The sequence below is a fragment of the Periplaneta americana genome, chromosome 7 (genome assembly GCF_040183065.1).
Source record: "Periplaneta americana isolate PAMFEO1 chromosome 7, P.americana_PAMFEO1_priV1, whole genome shotgun sequence".
Taxonomy (NCBI): Eukaryota; Metazoa; Arthropoda; class Insecta; order Blattodea; family Blattidae; genus Periplaneta; species Periplaneta americana.
Genome location: NC_091123.1, coordinates 163,123,706 through 163,142,906, shown reverse-complemented (window position 1 = coordinate 163,142,906; position 19,201 = coordinate 163,123,706). Strand labels below are relative to the sequence as shown.

Below are 19,201 nucleotides of genomic sequence, written 5' to 3'. Positions count from 1 at the left end.
ATCTAGATGTTAATTGTCGGATAAGAGTATTGAAACACGGAGAATCAATTAAGTATCTCGGCGTCACGTTTAATGATTCCCTAAATTTTGACTCTAAAGGTACAATTCAGAATCTACACAAAAAACTCGATTTACTGGCTTCTACACCCTTATTGAAATGTGAACAAAAATTTCTGGTTTTAAACACATCTATTTGTACATCGTTGATTTATCCCTTCCAGACCGCGGAGCCGAACAAAATCCCAATTAAGTTTCTTCAAGACAGTGACAAACTTATCAGAAGTGTCCTCAAACAAATTCTACAGCTCCCAACAGACACGCCAGACCATATGATTTATTCAGATATGAAGTGTAAAGGTCTTGGTCTCTTCAAAGCAGAGTGGGAAGCCCATCTTCAGGACGGCAATACTTGTCGCGTCCTCGCACTGTCGGCCAATCCCTACGTCACAGCCACTCGAGATCTCTTTACTGAAAGCACCGAATGAGTCAAATCTTTGCAGTTAACCGAGACATGCGACGTAATTAAAGACCCACGAACCAGTTTGTATGACGCTCGACGTATGAGGAAAAAACTGTGAGAAAAGGAATTAGAGGAGTGGGCTAAGCTACCTCAGAAAGGTCTTGGCGTAGAGCTATACAGCGAGTTTACTCCGGCGAATTCCTGGATACGACATCGTGAAGGCCTAACCTCTAGCGAGTGGCGCGAAGCTATTAAAATGACTGCACACGTGTCTTCCGTACGTTCCCTTCCGGGCAGGACTCGGCACAACATCCTCTGTCGGCGATGCCACAGAGAGCCAGAAACACTTGCACATGTCCTGGGCTCTTGTCCGCACGGTGAAGTACTCCGTAACTCATGACACCATAGAATTCGTTCGATGATCGCCGAACAGTTTAGATCAATAAATTTTCAAGTGTTCGAAGAAGTTCACGGACTGGCAGACAATGGCAGTACAAGAAGAAAAGACATGATTGCCATCCCACCAAATAACAACAATAGCTACATCATCGATCCCACTGTTAGATTTGAAAAACAAAAGAGCCAACCTGAAGATGTAAATAGGGAAAACAACGACATCTATATACGTACCTTTCCATATTTCATGGACAAATACGGTCTACAACAAAATGAAGTAATAGGCCTTATGGTTGGAGCGCGCGGAACTATTCCCGGTTTCTTCTTCCAGACCTGGCAACGTTTCTGCCTACAGAGGAAGGCAATTGATGACATCGTTCTTGCAGCTCTGAGAGGATCAATATTTATACTCCGCAACCATCTCTACGGTCAACAATGATCTTCAACTAATTAATTAGTAGCTACTTATTTATTCAGTAATTTCTTGTCGTTGTTGTAAGATTCCCTTCAACTTAAACATATGTATGTATATTATTTATACTTCCAACTCCCTATTGCACAATATGCTCTGTCTTTGTGGCAGCCTGTTAATACAGGGAACTGTTATCGTTTAGATAAATAAATGAATAAATGTCAAATTATAACCTAAATATTTAAATGAGTTTACCTATTTTCTAACGTATGGGTTCCAATGCAAATTTTACTCTAACTGGCTGTTTACCTTGGAACGCCATAATTTTTGTTTTGTTTGGGGAAATTTTCATATTGAAATATTGTGCTATGATATTCAGGTGATGTATTGAGTATTGCAGCTCGTCTTCATTTGTAGCAAAAAGAGCCTGATCTTCTGCATATAATAATGTATCTAGAGTACAATTTCGGAAGAGCGGGATGTTTCCATGAATTGTTAGTCGCCAATGTCTGATGATGGAGTTTATGTATATATTGAATAAAAGTGGTGAGAGGGGGCATCCTTGACGAACTCCACAGTTCGGGTGGATTAATTAATTAATTGATAACCAGAAAGCTTATGATTTTATTCAATATTTATCTATATTTTACATCTTTATCAAAGTTAAATATTTCAAAAGAAAATGAAGTCAATATTCCAAATTTAAAAATAGGCTACTATTTTTAAAATTAAATATGACTTTAATTACAATCATATGTGCTCTACAAATAACATTAAGAAGCCAGTGACATGCAAACATGAATTAACTGGTGAATGGAAAAGATAATTCCTATAACCAACGTTAAAGCTAGCCCACAATTCTGCAGTTGCAACTTTGTGGATTGCTGTCCACAGGTATTAGCGTGAATTATACTCTCAGTTGTTCGAAAGTAGGTATGACTATCTCATACGCCGGCTTGTTATTGCAGCAGACCCACACTGATCCATTTTTCCCTTCACGAATCATATGCAAGACACCTTTGCCAACGTTCTCTGCCCTGTGAAAATAATATCAAGAAATCATTAAAACAGTGGCAATCAGTTTTCAGAAAATTCTACAACAATCAGTACTTTTTAAGCTATGAAAATATGCTTTATACGTAGTACAGTACATATAATGGTATTATTTTACTGATTTTTTCAGTTTTTATAGGCTGGAGTTGAAATTAAAGTTTTTACAGTTAGTGTGTGTATGTTAAATGATTGGTTAGTAAGAGCTGTTTAAAAACTGTAGCACTGCCGTTACCGTCTTGTACACCCCGACTCTCTGCCCAACGACCAGCTAGGTTATGAGTATGGACCGGATTTTTATGTAATTACATATAATATTCCTTTCAACCTAACCGTATATAAATATCAAATCTTTGCGAACCTTGTAATTACCATTAATATAATAAAATTTGTTACTACATATTTTTACATATTTACCCCACATTACATATTATGGCTTGGTATTACATAACTCTACATATTTTGGGGTTTTATTCATTTTTACTTCTTTAAATGGAAAAAGAAAACTTCTGTTTAGGAAGTTTACAAATTTGAAACACACAGATTTAAAAAGCCTTTTTACCTACTCAAGAAAGGATATATTTCGGGATGAAACATAACGTCCTTAGTTCCAGGAAATAATGAGGCACTCACCCCATACCGCCCACTGTAAATATGAGTGAAAAAAGGCAACCATTCTCATACAACTCTCTTGTATTGTAAAAATCACTCAGAAAGTAGCGTTGCCTTCATGCGGTGGAGGACGACATGATTTTTCTCCAACTATAATTGTTCTGCACACGTCTTAACAAGCCGTTCCCATGCAATTTGCAACCTTACCCACCCTCTTCCTAATCTTCCAGCGAAAACCCGTGTCAAGTCTGACATGAGACTTTCAGGTTATTGCTTGACCTCTTTATTTTAAATTTAGTAGACCTATACGGAAATGGGATTTTCCGAGCAATTAGGAAATATGGTCCTCGGCTGGAATTATCCTACCCTTCTGAATAAGGCAGGAATGTCACTTTTCAAACAACAGTTTGTAAATGTCTATAGTTTGAGGTTTTAGTAGGTACTTGTTTCTTACAGGGAGCAGCTAAAATGCATGTGTTCCTAATCCAGTAAAGCGAAACAATGCTTGCAGTACTGTTGTGGCATTCATTTCACTCAGTTCTCTAGTTTTAGTACTTACAGTACCTATAAATTGCAAGTGAATTTATCTACTGCTTTTAACTATCTAAAATGGCCCCTGTATCTTCGATCCAAACGACAAAAATAAAATCATGGATTGCATTGGACGAAGCTTTCACTACAGATGGAAAAATAGTAATGTGTCAAGTATGCGGTAAAAAATTCGGGTGCTCTATGAAATCACAATTGGAGAGTCTTACCTATCCTGTACCTGCCAGATATTGAAATTAAATATTCTCATGATTTTACATATTTTGGTACATATTCAGCTTATTTTCCTTACATAAATATGTACATATTTCACACCTTGATATTACATAAAAATCCGGTCCCTAGTTATGAGCGACCAACTCGGTAACGAACCAGGCTCTTAGGGTACGTACACGTTGGAGCTACGATAAACGATAAAAGAAACGACCTAGCGACGCTTTGGTATTATCAAAGAATCAAGTGTTCATATCGGAGGAACGAGAACGCGGGAAGTGAACATTTTGATTTATCAGTAGAAGATATTCTATACACCCACTTAATGAAAGAAGATATATAGGAAATATCAGCTGCTAGGTTCAAGGTTAATATAACTTAAATACGTACAAAACTGAACCGGTTTCTCATCCCAAAGCTAGTATAAATTCATTGTGATGTGATTGGTTCTTGTGATCACATAACGTATCACGGATAAATACACAACTGATCAATTTGTCAGTATCCATGATAATTAATTTAATATGCCGAAGTAATTATAAATCAGTTAATACTCGGATATATTGATAACTACCAGTCATTACACAGATTAATACTATATTAATCAGAGATCATATGAACAACAAGAGCGAAGAAAATGACATTTTTCTTTTTCGTCACTTTTATCGTGCGGTCGTGGTGGTAGTAGTAATAGTAGTACCAGTAGCAGCAGCAGTAGTAGTAGTAGTAGCAGCAGTCGTAGTAGTAGTAGCAGCAGCAGCAGTACTCGTAGTAGTAGTAGTAGTAGCAGCAGCAGCAGGAGTAGTAGTAGTAGCAGCAGTAGCAGTAGTAGTAGTAGCAGCAGCAGCTGTAGTAGCAATAGTAGCAGTAGCAGTAGTAGTAGTAGTAGCAGCAGCTGTAGTAGCAATAGTAGCAGTAGTAGTAGTAGTAGTAGTAGTAGCAGCAGTAGTAGTACTAGCGGCAGTAGTAGTACTAGCAGTAGTAGTAGTAGTAGTAGTAGGAGCAGTAGTAGCAGCAGTAGGAGCAGTAGTAGCAGCAGTAGTAGTAGTACCAGCAGTAGTAGTAGTAGTAGCAGCAGTAGTAGTAGTAGTAGCAGCAGTAGTAGTAGTAGTAGCGGCAGCAGCAGTAGTAGTAATATCAGCAGCAGTAGTAGTAGTAGCAGCAGCAGTAGCACCAGCAGTAGTAGTAGTAGCAGCAGTAGTAGTAGCAGCAGCAGCAGCAGCAGTAGTAGTAGTAGCAGCAGTAGTAATAGCAGTAGTATTAGCAGCAGCAGTAGTAGTAGTAGTAGCAGCAGCAGTAGTAGCAATAGTAGCAGTGGCAGTAGTAGTAGTAGTAGTAGCAGCAGCAGTAGTACTAGCGGCAGTAGTAGTACTAGCAGTAGTAGTAGTAGTAGTAGGAGCAGTAGTAGCAGCAGTAGGAGCAGTAGTAGCAGCAGTAGTAGTAGTAGTAGTAGCAGCAGTAGTAGTAGTAGTAGCGGCAGCAGCAGTAGTAGTAATATTAGCAGCAGTAGTAGTAGTAGCAGCAGCAGTAGCACCAGCAGTAGTAGTAGTAGCAGCAGTAGTAGTAGTAGCAGCAGCAGCAGCAGTAGTAGTAGTAGCAGCAGTAGTAATAGCAGTAGTATTAGCAGCAGCAGTAGTAGTAGTAGCAGCAGTAGTAATAGTAGCAGCTGTAGCAGTAGTAGTAGTAGTAGTAGTAGTAGTAGTAGTAGTAGTAGTAGTAGTAGTAGTAGTAGTAGCAGCATTAGTAATAGTAGCAGCTGTAGCAGTATTAGTAGTAGTAGCAGCAGTAGTAGTAGTAGCACCAGCAGTAGTAGTAGTAGTAGTAGCACCAGCAGCAGCAGTAGTAGTAGTAATAGCAGCAGCAGTAGTAGCAGTAGCAGCAGCAGTAGCACCAGCAGTAGTAGTAGTAGCAGCAGTAGTAATAGCAGTAGTAGTAGCAGCAGCAGTAGTAGTAGCAGTAGTAGCAGCAGTAGCAGTATTAGTAGTAGTAGTAGTAGCAGCAGCAGTAGTAGTAGTAGTAGTAGCACCAGCAGCAGTAGTAGTAGTAGTAGTAGCAGTAGTAGCACCAGCAGCAGTAGTAGTAGTAGTAGTAGCAGCAGCAGCAGTAGTAGTAGTAGTAGTAGTAGTAGCAGCAGTAGTAGTAGTAGTAGTAGTAGCAGTAGTAGTAGCTGTTGCTGTTGCTTTGGTTTAGTTATAGTAGTATTGCATCATCCTCGGCCGAGTTTGAATCGAGGAATCTCCGATCTAATTGCAGGCATGGTAACCGTAAACAACTCCAGGGGTGTACAAAAGGAAATAGGCAGACAGAAATTTAACCCTAATTCTAAATACATTATATGTAGTGTTACGTATGACATTGACTGTAATTTATTCTATGTTAACTAATAGTACTTACTTCTGTGGAGGTTTGTGCAGTTCTACTCCTCTGCCAAATTCTGGCATCCAGTCATCATAATATGTTATCGCTGTCTGTTCCGTTGTAGCACTCGAAATGATTTCAGATGTCGTGTAACCTGGACATATGACCATCATTCTTATGCCTGTCTGCTGGTAAATGAAGTCTGACTGCAAAATAATGTGTAAAAGAAACATAAATTTCAACAAGATAATATTAAATCTCAGAAAGGATATGCAATCAATTTATCACGTTGACTAATTTTGTTAAAGAATAGTAAAATATATTTATCATCCAAGATAAATGCGTTGAACAACGGAATAACATAATAGGACATAAATGTATATATTCCTACATCATATATACTAACAGATAACTCCTTTATATAGAGTTTAGAGTTTGCAGTTGAGCCCACGTTGAGGCCGACTCGATGTAGTTCAGTAATGGTTAACAGATGGCACAATGACCAACACCATCACGAGACACGAACTCTGAACCGGTCTGGTCGGTCTAAATCGATTATTTCGTGCTTACGAGATAATCTCGTAAGCAACGGTATGTACTGTCGACAACTGATGACCATGGATAAATTTATTATTGGCCTATATGACCTTGGCAAGTTCGGAACGAGGCAGCTAATTATAGTTGTCACGTGGGCGAAGCAAAGAGATAAGATAAAGTACGCCTTTGCATTGAATAGAATTCAGAATCTCTGCCAAGCAAAGCCAATGTACCGGTACACAGAATATGTAGACCATGTTGTAATGGTACCGTATCGGGCGGCAATAATATGATTCGTTATCTCTTCTGTTTTTATATATTTGTCGTGAATATTATTTATATTATCAACTGAGTGTATAACATAATTTATCCGTTAATTGATATTTTACTAATGATAAATCCAAAGATCACTGGGAAATAAGGGACTAAACACTGAAAAATAAATGAAATAAGAGAATTTGACGTTCATAATTATAATGTTGTCGGAGTTTTGTTATACTTTACTTTGAATTATTTTAACTTGCACCACAAAAACATATGAAAATTAATGTTAACATTACCTATTTAGTTATGATAGTAGTATATTGGAAAATTTGTGCATATAGCCTGATTACAATATATAAGCAATACTATCCTAACCTAAGCAATAGTAGTCTTGTTTATTTCATACATGTTCGTATAATTATACAAAAACAAGAATAATCTAGTTTGCAGCCTGTGATGTCTCGTTTACAGTATTATATAATATACATATTACGATATTTACTAGGTACTTTAACAATATTATAGTTAATAATATTATAAAATATACATGCCTAATCCATTACCAAGAAATACCCCTTCCCTCACATTTTCAATACTGTTTACCTCAAAAGGCCTTCAAACCTTAATAGTACATTATGCAACGAGCCTATAATGGTAATAATTAAGACGCAAGTATGATTGTTTATGAAACGAGCGCAAGCGAGTTTCATAATTTTCATACGAGCGTTTTAATTACCATTATAGGCAAGTATCATACGACTTTTTATGCTCGACCATATTTCTAACTTGAAAGTATTGAAAATTAGGTCTTTTTATGGTTATGTGCGAACTGACCTGAATTGTGAGATGTACGCAGACGCGAAAGTATTGATTTTTTCCGAGGCCGAATGACATTGACCTTGGCACAGAATAAGAATGAACATTAGTCTGATATAACCTGGAAATTGATTTAGAATTGAAAAAACGAGATGACAAACTGAATTTATTTGAATATTATTTACAATTAACGCTAATTATTATAGTAACAGAACATAACCTTCTGCGACAGTATTGGATTTCCAGCCTCCTTGACTTTTCGCTAATTGTCTGTCGATTGCATATCCGAGAATAATCGATATAACGGTACAAAGCTGACTTGTGATTGGCTGAAGACCTTTACTTTAATGAGTAGGTGTACTTTAATGACATGCATTAAAGGACTGCTACCAGGTGTATAATTACTACATTTCGGCTTGGTCGAACATAAAAACTATTAGACACTGGATTAAAATAGTCATGTTGATGTAAGCCTACAACACTACATTTTTTGTCACTACTCCTGATCCCATTCTAACATTTTCAGGTTTTGTAATTTGTAACAATACTAACAATACTGATGGGTCATTCCATAGTGACAGACATAACATTTTCGAAGTAACTATGATCTTCACAGGGTATTTAATTAAATACTTAAGAGTTTATGAAAGAGACATCACTGTTTTTTAACGTAAGCATTCCAAAATATAAACAGAAAATCTTAATGAAAAGGAATAATTAATAATGTAAAAAATATGAAATATTATATGGTGTGACACATCAACATTTTCTTGCCACTTAATTTATTACCAAAATAGAAAATGTTCATATTATTGTGCCAAATGACATAAATAGTTGTTTTCCAAAGAATTAAGACACTTGTGTAGTACATGTAACTGCTGACATACTTTAATAAAAATAACAGTGCCATTAACAAATAAAATATTACGAATTATATTGTGACACACGAACATTTCTGCCAAGTTGATTACTATTTTTTTTCAGATGCATATCGAGATTTATACACAGTGCCTACAGTTCTTATTATACAAAGCAACACTTGATTATACTAAAATACACTTCAGATTTAAAATGTCCTTGGTTATTTACAACCATATGTGGTGATATCTCCTGTGTAATATCATGTGATGAATACACCAATATAGGCTATCTACTTTTCCTCCCATTTGTAGTACTTTCCTTTCTTCAACATCACGGAAACTTTAAATTCTTCGCCACCAAAAGCTTTTGTAACTTCCTCTGCTTATCTGACGTCTTTTTTAAAATTGATTATTTAACGATGTTGTATCAACTACTAGGTTATTTAGCCTCGATGGAATTGGTGATAGTGAAATGATATTTGGCGAGATGAGGTTGAGGATTCGCCATAGATTATATGACATTTGCCTTACAATTGGGGAAAACCTCGGAAAAAACCTCAACCAGGTAACTTGCCCCAATCAGGATTTGAACCCGGGCCCACTCATTTCACGGTCAGATGTCCACGGCAGTGGACCGAACATGGGTTAAGTACATTAATTCTTTTGACTTTCGGTTAGCTTTCTTAAGAATACGCATAAAGAAATGTAGTGCTTTCCAGGCTATCCTTGTAATATTAGTGACTTATTTCAACCAGTTTTTTACTAAAATATATACAGTACCTAAGTGTTTACTTGTGGCACTGGTGAGCCATTTAATTGGTATATGAGACGAATTTAATTTTGTGTTTTACAGAAGGATACATATTGATTTACTTTTGCTCACATTGATTTTAATTTTATTTGTTGTAGTCCAGTTTTCAATAACGTCAAGCTAATTTTGCAAGGCGGTGATATAAGATTTATCACTAATTTTTTCTATATATTATACAGTCATCCACGAATAACCTTGCCTGAGAAGTGGCATTTCTATTCAAATCCTACAATAATTTTCAGTAAATATTTTGCACCGAGAAGCTATTATACATTTAATTTTACTTCTGAGACCAGTGAAATATATGCCAATTTTATTAGAAAGGTGCATGTATAATTATCCAATAGCATGATGTTATCTGCAACAAAAATTAAAGGGCATGAAAGAAAAGAAGAAAACATTAATGCTGTGGTTCTTAGGGTTCCATTAGAGTTACACGTTCATTGTCCACTGAAAGTTGTATTTCTCTATTGAAGTGTAAAAGAGAAACTCTCATAAATTATGCCAGAAACAAAGAAAGGCACCACCCAAATATGTGGGATAATTAATTTAATAATGTTATTACCGGGACTTGAAAAAAGCAATCATATGTAATGGGTGGGGAAAAAATACTTTTTAATCGCGCTTCTATAGTTCGACAATGCTGACTATTCAGAGTTTTGCCTGACAGGTGAACTACCATAAATTCCTTGAAGTCCTAGTTATTACTGAAGTCAAATGTGTGTCTATTGTCAAGAGTCCATTATATTTATACTTGTTAAGACATCATTCATAGACTGGTTACCGCTTTCAGTTTTGATACTACATACATTGAAATTAATCTATTATTATTCGTCCTATTTATACATTTATATTGAATGATTCGGTCTACCTTCATAACACATCTCATCAACAATACTCGACAAAGAGTTGAATTAGCTTCCATGCTGCGTTGTATTAATTATTTTGTCATGTTCCTATAGCAGGAATATTAAATAGGAATTCCTTAAAACAGATTTATATTCACTCCTATGTCTTTATATAGAATACCAGTACATATACTGTATTTCTTAAGATTTGGTTACTTTATAAACAGTATGTTAGTGCAAGAACTCTTTTTTTCATATTTAATAATTCTGGCATGTGTCAATAAATATGCTTGAGACCTCTGTCTCTCTGAATTACTCTTTACTAACTGGAAACATATTCCAAATTTGTATTTTAAAAAAGTATTAAAATATCCTCACAATTTAGAGCATAACAATTCCCGAAATAATCATCCAACATTAAATTATTAAGATAAAAATGATTCAATCTATCGCTTGTAACAATACCTTTATGGTCCTAATAAATTAAGAAATAATTTACATCCAACAGATTTATTTTAAAATGGCCTGCAGTTATTATTTTGAATTTGCAAATCAAGATTTCAGGTATAACTCCCTGTAAAGTTGATTTGAATAATTTCGAGGGAAAAATTGTTCCGGAACCGGGTATCGAACCCGGGACCTTTGGTTTAACGTACCAACGCTCTACCACTGAGCTACTCGGGAACTCTAACCGACACCGATCCAATTTTTCCCTCTATATCTACAGACCTCAAAGTGGGCTGACAACCGTCAAGCAACCAACTTCGAGTGCACACTAACTCCGTGTGACTTAAATTGTGGCTTTCTGTTAACGAACAGTGACGTGTATTATGCAAATCAAGATTTCAGGTATAACTCCCTGTAAAGTTGATTTGAATAATTTCGAGGGAAAAATTGTTCCGGAGCCGGGTATCGAACCCGGGACCTTTGGTTTAACGTACCAACGCTCTACCACTGAGCTACTCGGGAACTCTAACCGACACCGATCCAATTTTTCCCTCTATATCCACAGACCTCAAAGTGGGCTGACAACCGTCAAGCAACCAACTTCGAGTGCACACTAACTCCGTGTGACTTAAATTGTGGCTTTCTGTTAACGAACAGTGACGTGTATTATGCAAATCAAGATTTCAGGTATAACTCCCTGTAAAGTTGATTTGAATAATTTCGAGGGAAAAATTGTTCCGGAGCCGGGTATCGAACCCGGGACCTTTGGTTTAACGTACCAACGCTCTACCACTGAGCTACTCGGGAACTCTAACCGACACCGATCCAATTTTTCCCTCTATATCCACAGACCTCAAAGTGGGCTGACAACCGTCAAGCAACCAACTTCGAGTGCACACTAACTCCGTGTGACTTAAATTGTGGCTTTCTGTTAACGAACAGTGACGTGTATTATGCAAATCAAGATTTCAGGTATAACTCCCTGTAAAGTTGATTTGAATAATTTCGAGGGAAAAATTGTTCCGGAGCCGGGTATCGAACCCGGGACCTTTGGTTTAACGTACCAACGCTCTACCACTGAGCTACTCGGGAACTCTAACCGACACCGATCCAATTTTTCCCTCTATATCCTCAGACCTCAAAGTGGGCTGACAACCGTCAAGCAACCAACTTCGAGTGCACACTAACTCCGTGTGACTTAAATTGTGGCTTTCTGTTAACGAACAGTGACGTGTATTATGCAAATCAAGATTTCAGGTATAACTCCCTGTAAAGTTGATTTGAATAATTTCGAGGGAAAAATTGTTCCGGAGCCGGGTATCGAACCCGGGACCTTTGGTTTAACGTACCAACGCTCTACCACTGAGCTACTCGGGAACTCTAACCGACACCGATCCAATTTTTCCCTCTATATCCACAGACCTCAAAGTGGGCTGACAACCGTCAAGCAACCAACTTCGAGTGCACACTAACTCCGTGTGACTTAAATTGTGGCTTTCTGTTAACGAACAGTGACGTGTATTATGGTGGTATGGTATGGCTCACGTCACTGTTCGTTAACAGAAAGCCACAATTTAAGTCACACGGAGTTAGTGTGCACTCGAAGTTGGTTGCTTGACGGTTGTCAGCCCACTTTGAGGTCTGTGGATATAGAGGGAAAAATTGGATCGGTGTCGGTTAGAGTTCCCGAGTAGCTCAGTGGTAGAGCGTTGGTACGTTAAACCAAAGGTCCCGGGTTCGATACCCGGCTCCGGAACAATTTTTCCCTCGAAATTATTCATTTATTTTGAATTTTATTGTACCTTAATAAATTGAGCTAAGGTACAATAAAATTTCATAAAGTTTCAAACAAAGTAATTCCATCTTTCCAACAGGGGGACAATAAATACTTAAAGTAATGCTAAACTCGTAAAACTTATTGATGCAACTTAATTTCATATTCTATACCACTGGCACCAAAAAAAGTGTCCTATTGTTCATACTGATTCAAGATGAATAGTTTCTTAGTGTTTGTCCATTCCACTTTTTTTATTGTCCTTCCCATTTCTATTTCTCTCATTTTTAGTAGGTACTTCACATGTAGTATATGTTTTACTTTAATACATATAATGACCATGAAGATATTTGGATATGTCTTACAAAATTCTTGCTGAAGACCATTGTGGTAACATTCTGCCGCATCTGTATTCGAAATTTTCGTGCTTCAGACCAGAATTCAGGCGGGGGGAGGGGAGATTGATGTGCCAATGTAGTTCTCCAGAATATAATAATATTCAAAACATTCTCTAATAGGAGGGGCCTCTGATATTAGCTCTGCAAAAAATCTGATACCGGTACTTTGTTGCTGGTAAATAAGAAAGAACGAAATATAACAATTTTTAACCACTTTCGAATTTCAGGTGCTTTGTGTCTCAGCTGCTGGTTTGATATTCTGTTTGTTTCCTTTAATTTTCCAGAGAAAAAATGTCCTAAGCGAAATTTACACTCTGTAATTTTAACACTGGGAACATTTATTTTGGCAGCATTGTGTGATGCTATTTCATAATATAACAAGAGCTTTGAAATGATTAACTGCTAACTACTTACCTGGGTGAAGGTAGTACTGAAGCGGTTCCTGTGATTTCTGAAGTGAAAACCGTTCAATTTATAAGGATTTTTTTTTTTTTTTTGTGGAGATGCAGTTGATTGTATATGCAAGGTGTAAAAGTGCCTAAACTAACTGACCCCAGTGCTGTCATGGAAGCCACACGAGGCCATATATCGTATGGAACCTACAATTTTTTTTAATTAATCGTATGGGGAAATGAAAATTTTGTCTGTAAGGAGCCATACGGCATATGGGTGCCTAATTTTTGTACGTGGAGATCTATACAGATCTTAGATCATCTCTTGCTGTTCCTACTGTACCTACCGGTATTTTGTTTGATGTTCATAAACAAAAATTATCCACCTCTTCAGCACTGGAATCCAGAATTATATAAAATAATGGTTGAAAAACAAGAAGTGCTGCAAATATACACTCCAAGATTCATCGAGACAAGTGTGCGTCTATGGTGGTGCTACATGGTGTATTCTTTAAATCAAACTTGTACAATTAAATTGTAAACCAAACAATTTCTTTACTTCTTCTTTAATATTAAAAAAAATAATTAAATGACAATTGGAGAGATAGAGAGAGGAGAGTAAAATATATTTCAAGGGAGGAAACAAGTGGTGGGGTGTATGGCCAAGAAAAAAATTACCATGACAGCACTGACCAAACCTAACCTGTTACAGACTCATGTATGCAAGGTGAATAAGCTGAGTATGAAGGAAACTACCTCAGCGCTAGTTTAACTCTTATAGATGAACTATATAAAGAACTTCAAGTGTCAATATTGTCTCAAAGGTTTCTGTGTAACAAACTTCATTTAGAAGTGTCCATCTGCGATTATGTTAACTGCAGAAGAAGGAAGAAATATTGTCGTAATATGAAGTTACTCAAATTTCCAATTAAGGATAAGGAAAGGGTACAAAAATTATTTTTGATTTCACCCTTATAAATTGAACGATTTTCACTTCAGAAATCACCGTAACTACCTCAGCACTAGTTTCAGTAATTTAAGGACCAGTATAAAGGAAATTTGATTAAAGTGAGAAAGAAATTCGTAAGGGAGGCGGTCAGGAGGGATTGAGGTTGTCTACTAATTCGTTACAAACAACTATTATAGGCTATTTCATTTGACTAACGATGATTTGTAGAGAGCAAAATACCTACAGTAGATGTATCAAATATGAATGAGGTCTCGCCCACCTCATTATATTTTGCTCGACTAGTATGACTAGTCAGTTTGTTTTTATACCATTAAATACGAGAAAAATTCGTACCGGCACCGGGAATCGAACCCAGGACCTCTCAGCTGTGCGCGCTGAGTGCTCTCTAACCAACTGAGCTATGCCGGGACCCGATTCACGACGCCGGCCGAACTCCTCTCGTAGTATCGTGTTACGGCCTTACTGCCTGCACTTGAGACGATACACGTCATATATGTACAGCAGCGCATATTACATGACTTTGTGGCCATACTTAATGTTACCTACAGTAGAGTAAATAATCTAAATCAGTACGTTTATGAGAACGGATATAAAAGTGTCAGGAAAATAACAGAATTACCGTATATTGCAATTAACTCTGCATTGGCAGAGAAACCGCACAGGGTATCGTAAATCTGCTGAAAATTAGAAAATTGTGTAAAAAAATGCATTCAGAGCGAATTTTCCAGCCTGATAATATCTCGCCCACGTTATAGACATAATTCAATACCGTAAGACTGATATAAAACGAATACTAGAACAATTTGTTAACCAAAGACGATGTTCAGTAGTTATTTAACAACATACAGAGCAAATACAATCACAAACGCATATTCTAGCAATAGTTCAGATGAAAAGAAAATGATTAGTACGACCGCTTATTCGTAAAAAGAACACTGCCAGCTGTGTAGCCTACATGAAGCAATATATCAGGTCTACGTTATGAACACGTTGAATTTAATGTGGACGAGAAACGTACAGTTAAGGTAAGCGTTCACTGCATCGTATCGCACGCATCGGACGAATCGCACGGATCGGAAAAAGATTATCTTCGCTGTAATTGTTATGTAACCGCGTTCACTACATCGTATCGGACGCATCGCCTCTCGACAAATCCGTCCACGTTTCTCGGATGGGCAACTTTTCCGATGCGTGCGATCATGGCCTTCTTCAATAAATCAATTTTAATTGGTCAACTGTTACTATTACGTTGTGCCATGTTCAGTGTCGCGCCAAAATGGCAGACGGAAAACTTATTTCTCTTGTAGAAAATTGCGAAGAATTATATAATTTGAGGCGTTTCCATTACAGTAATCAAGTCATTTCTTGCAAATATATTGTCTAACCAATATCTCTTTCGTTTCTTCCTCTTCAATTAAGACGCATGAAGCAATTACAAATTCTTATTCGCTAACAGACGTAATTAATAGACATAACCTCAACTCCTTTGCTTTCAGTAACGTCAATATCGTACGACGTCATGTTTTAAACAGCTGATAGGGAATCCGATGAGGCGATGAGGTGAAGCCGTTGCAGTGAACGCACTGCACTTAAAATATCCGTTGCGTGCGATTCGTACGGGCAGTGCGATACGATGTAGTGAACGCTTACCTTTATTATTTATCTGCTTCCATATCGCATCATATAATACACCTGTAAAATGAAAACATGTAGGCCTAGAAAAGAGAAAACATGTTTCGGGGGAGGGAGTTGTAATTCTTCCCCTTTCGGATAAATTTCAGAAGAGGGATACCTGCTTTTCCTTCGTATTCAAAAATTGTAATCTTGTTCACACAAAATAAATTAGTGCCTTTTCGTGAGCATCATGACGTGCATTCAACAAACGCAGACAAATCTGCTCTTTTTAGTATTTTGTGATAATTGTTGCTAGGGAGGTATTGTATACTGAAAATTAAAAACAATTAGATATCGTACATCAAATGATGACAGATTATATATTGAATGCAAACAACATTATATCAGCCATGTACCAAAATGTCATCTATGTGTGTTGATGAATTTGGGTAAAACAAGCTTCTGTATGCTACAATTTAGCGACACATCAAAGTCTTATTGTAACATAACCTCACATTACAATGGGAAAGAAATTTGGAGGTGGCATGACGTAAAAAAGTCATCCCACAGTCGTATTACTCTATGTACTGTTCAGGTACTCTGCCATCTAGTGTTTGTTATCGCAAGCTCATTTCTCGACACTAGCGACGCATAGCGTCCGTTATTTTCCAGTTGCGTCCAAATTTAATATAAGCTTGGCTGATCTGTTTTATATATGATCTAGGTCTAAACATAATTACAGATCGATAGAGAACGAATGTTTGAAACCTTACCACGAAAGGATGCAAACCCTCTTCCTCACTCACACACACACAAAACACACACACACACATACACACACAAGTATATAATCTTCATGCAACGTAAGCATGTGATAACTGTCGTCAATTTGCAAAAGGAGACATTTCGGAAATAAAGTGTTGGAAAACCGCAAAACTATAAGTTAAATTAAAATGTTGATAATTAGATCACTATGGATACATACATTCAGGATCCATGAACATTTTAATATTTTAAGTTTATGATTTTTTGTAGCGATTTTCCAACACTTTGTTATTTTGGACGTATCCCCTTTTGCAAATCGACGACAGAATTAAGTTATTTCATTATTGTTTTGAGGACCCGGGGAACAGAGAAGGAACGAAACTTATTCAGTATAGTGAAGTTTGTTTCTGATTGTGTGCACGTGAAACAGTGAGAGAGTAATTGCATTTTAGTGTTACATATCTTGCACAGTGATCTTTTAAAATGAGTGAAAGTGTCCCAGAAAGAAAGAGAAAAAGTAAATACTCCCAGAATATTATAAATTACTTACTTACTTACTGGCTTTTAAGGATCCCGGAGGTTCATTGCCGCCCACACATAAGCCCGCCATTGGTCCCTATCCTGAGCAAAATTAATCCATTCTCTATCATCATATCCCACCTCCCTCAAATCCATTTTAATATTATCTTCCCATCTACGTCTTGGCCTACCTGAAGGTCTTTTTCCCTCCGGCCTCCCAACTAACACTCTATATGCATTTCTGGATTCGCCCATACGTGCTACATGCCCTGCCCATCTCAAACGTCTGGATTTAATGTTCCTAATTATGTCAGATGAAGAATGCAATGCGTGCAGTTCTGTGTTGTGTAGCTTTCTCCATTCTCCTGTAACTTCATCTCTCTTAGCCCCAAATATTTTCCTAAGAATCTTATTCTCAAACAGCCGTAGTCTCTGTTCCTCTCTCAAAGTAAGAGTCCAAGTTTCACAACCATACGAATATTATAAATTATAGTGGGAAAATGGTGAACAGTTTAAAGGATAGTTATGTAAAAGCAAGAAAGGGGATAATTTTTCGTCTGTTATAGTCGCAGCTAATGCAGTACTGTATTTAATATCACCTTTAAAATAAATCTTTCGTGAATACATGAAAAATTCCAGATTTAATGCGAAACATTGTCAATAAGACATTACTGTGTAAAACAAAATTGCATGACTTTGATACGTACGCTGAGTAGAGATAACAGTAATTATATTTAGCAAAATTGTTCCATTTCATTGGTTAGGGAAGTGCTATATAGTAATACAACAGTATCATCTTCCTTACAGTACACTGTTTTGTAATTAATATTATAATACAAAGAGGAAATTCATATTTAATTAATCTACTGTAATCTCGTGTTTTTTTTCGATGTTTTTCTCCTGATTTTCGTGAGTAGGTCGTGGCAACACTGCTGTGAGCCGGTGGGAAGCGAAAGCTTATCGGCCGGCACAATCCTTGGCGCAGCTGTGATCAAACGATAATTGTATGACCCAATACAAGTGATAATAAATTAGTTTCGAAGTTCTATCAAAGTACAGGTGGATTTAGATTACCTGTGTCCATTGATGCCCTACTGGTACCTTCTCTGTCTTACAGTAATTAAATCCATTATAAATAAGTTGCAGTTGTCACCACTTACCCCAAAACTACGTGTAAATCCAATAACAGCGTGCTTTGTGGCATTGTAAACTGGAGTGACACTCACACCTCCTTCCAGTCCGGCTATTGAACCCGTATTAACCACTACGCCGCCTTTTCCTCCGTTGTTTTTACCAATGTACTTGAGTGCCGTGAAAGCTCCCTGGATAACTCCATTCTGAAAATACACAATGTTATAAAAATTCCAATCATCTTTTAATATTATTTAAGATGGAATAAACATGTAACATATTTATGTAATAGGTTACGGAAAACAATTCACAACTTTGTAACCCTTTGTGCATATATGCCTATCTATGTTCTCCGTGTTGTTTATCTAGCCTTGTTTCAATCAGTCATTCAATACGGAATAATAGGATGGGGTGGAATGACAAAGACTATCTTAACTCCATTAATATTACTACAAAAACGTATCATCAAAATTTGTCTGCATAAACCACTTGATTATCCGACACAATTTATTTATTCTGAATTCCAAGTACTAAAATTTGAGCAAATATGTAAACATACATTACTAACTTATTTTCACAAAAATCGAATGAATTTTATAACTGAAAAACATATACATAACACCAGAGGAAATGTCCCAACTCTTTTGGCAGAACCTAAATGCCACACTACAGCTGGATTAAGACACAGTAGGAATTATGGACCAAGACTATACAATTCAGTATTGAAAAATAATCCAGACCTAAGCAATTTACACATTCTTAAGTTTAAAAATAAAGTGAAAATGTTTGTATGATATTTGATAAATTTTATTATAATTTTGTTACTAACATTATATGGTACTAATTTTTATTGTATTTGTATTAATCCTGGTAATAATGAACAGTTTGACTCGTAGACATTTTGTTTTTACACCATTAACTTCTCATGATTGTACGAGAAGATTCGAAGAGAACGGCAGTTACGTAGACTTTCAGCTCCCCACTACTACCATTAATGCATAACAC

The 19,201-nt window shown here is 36.8% G+C and overlaps 1 protein-coding gene across 3 annotated transcripts in view; it reads right to left on the bottom strand.

Annotated features, from left to right (window-relative positions):
- Window positions 1-1,868: 1,868 nt before the first annotated feature.
- Window positions 1,869-19,201, bottom strand: part of LOC138703666 (15-hydroxyprostaglandin dehydrogenase [NAD(+)]-like) — a 54,518-nt gene continuing 37,185 nt past the window's right edge. For all 3 annotated transcript variants that reach the window (XM_069831740.1, XM_069831739.1, XM_069831743.1), the window contains exons 5-7: window positions 18,226-18,402; window positions 6,087-6,256; window positions 1,869-2,305 (exon numbers count right to left, since the gene is read on the bottom strand). In XM_069831740.1, the coding sequence (XP_069687841.1) occupies window positions 2,176-2,305; window positions 6,087-6,256; window positions 18,226-18,402 (477 nt within the window). In that variant the 3' untranslated portion in view covers window positions 1,869-2,175. The remainder of the gene's footprint in view (window positions 2,306-6,086; window positions 6,257-18,225; window positions 18,403-19,201) is intronic.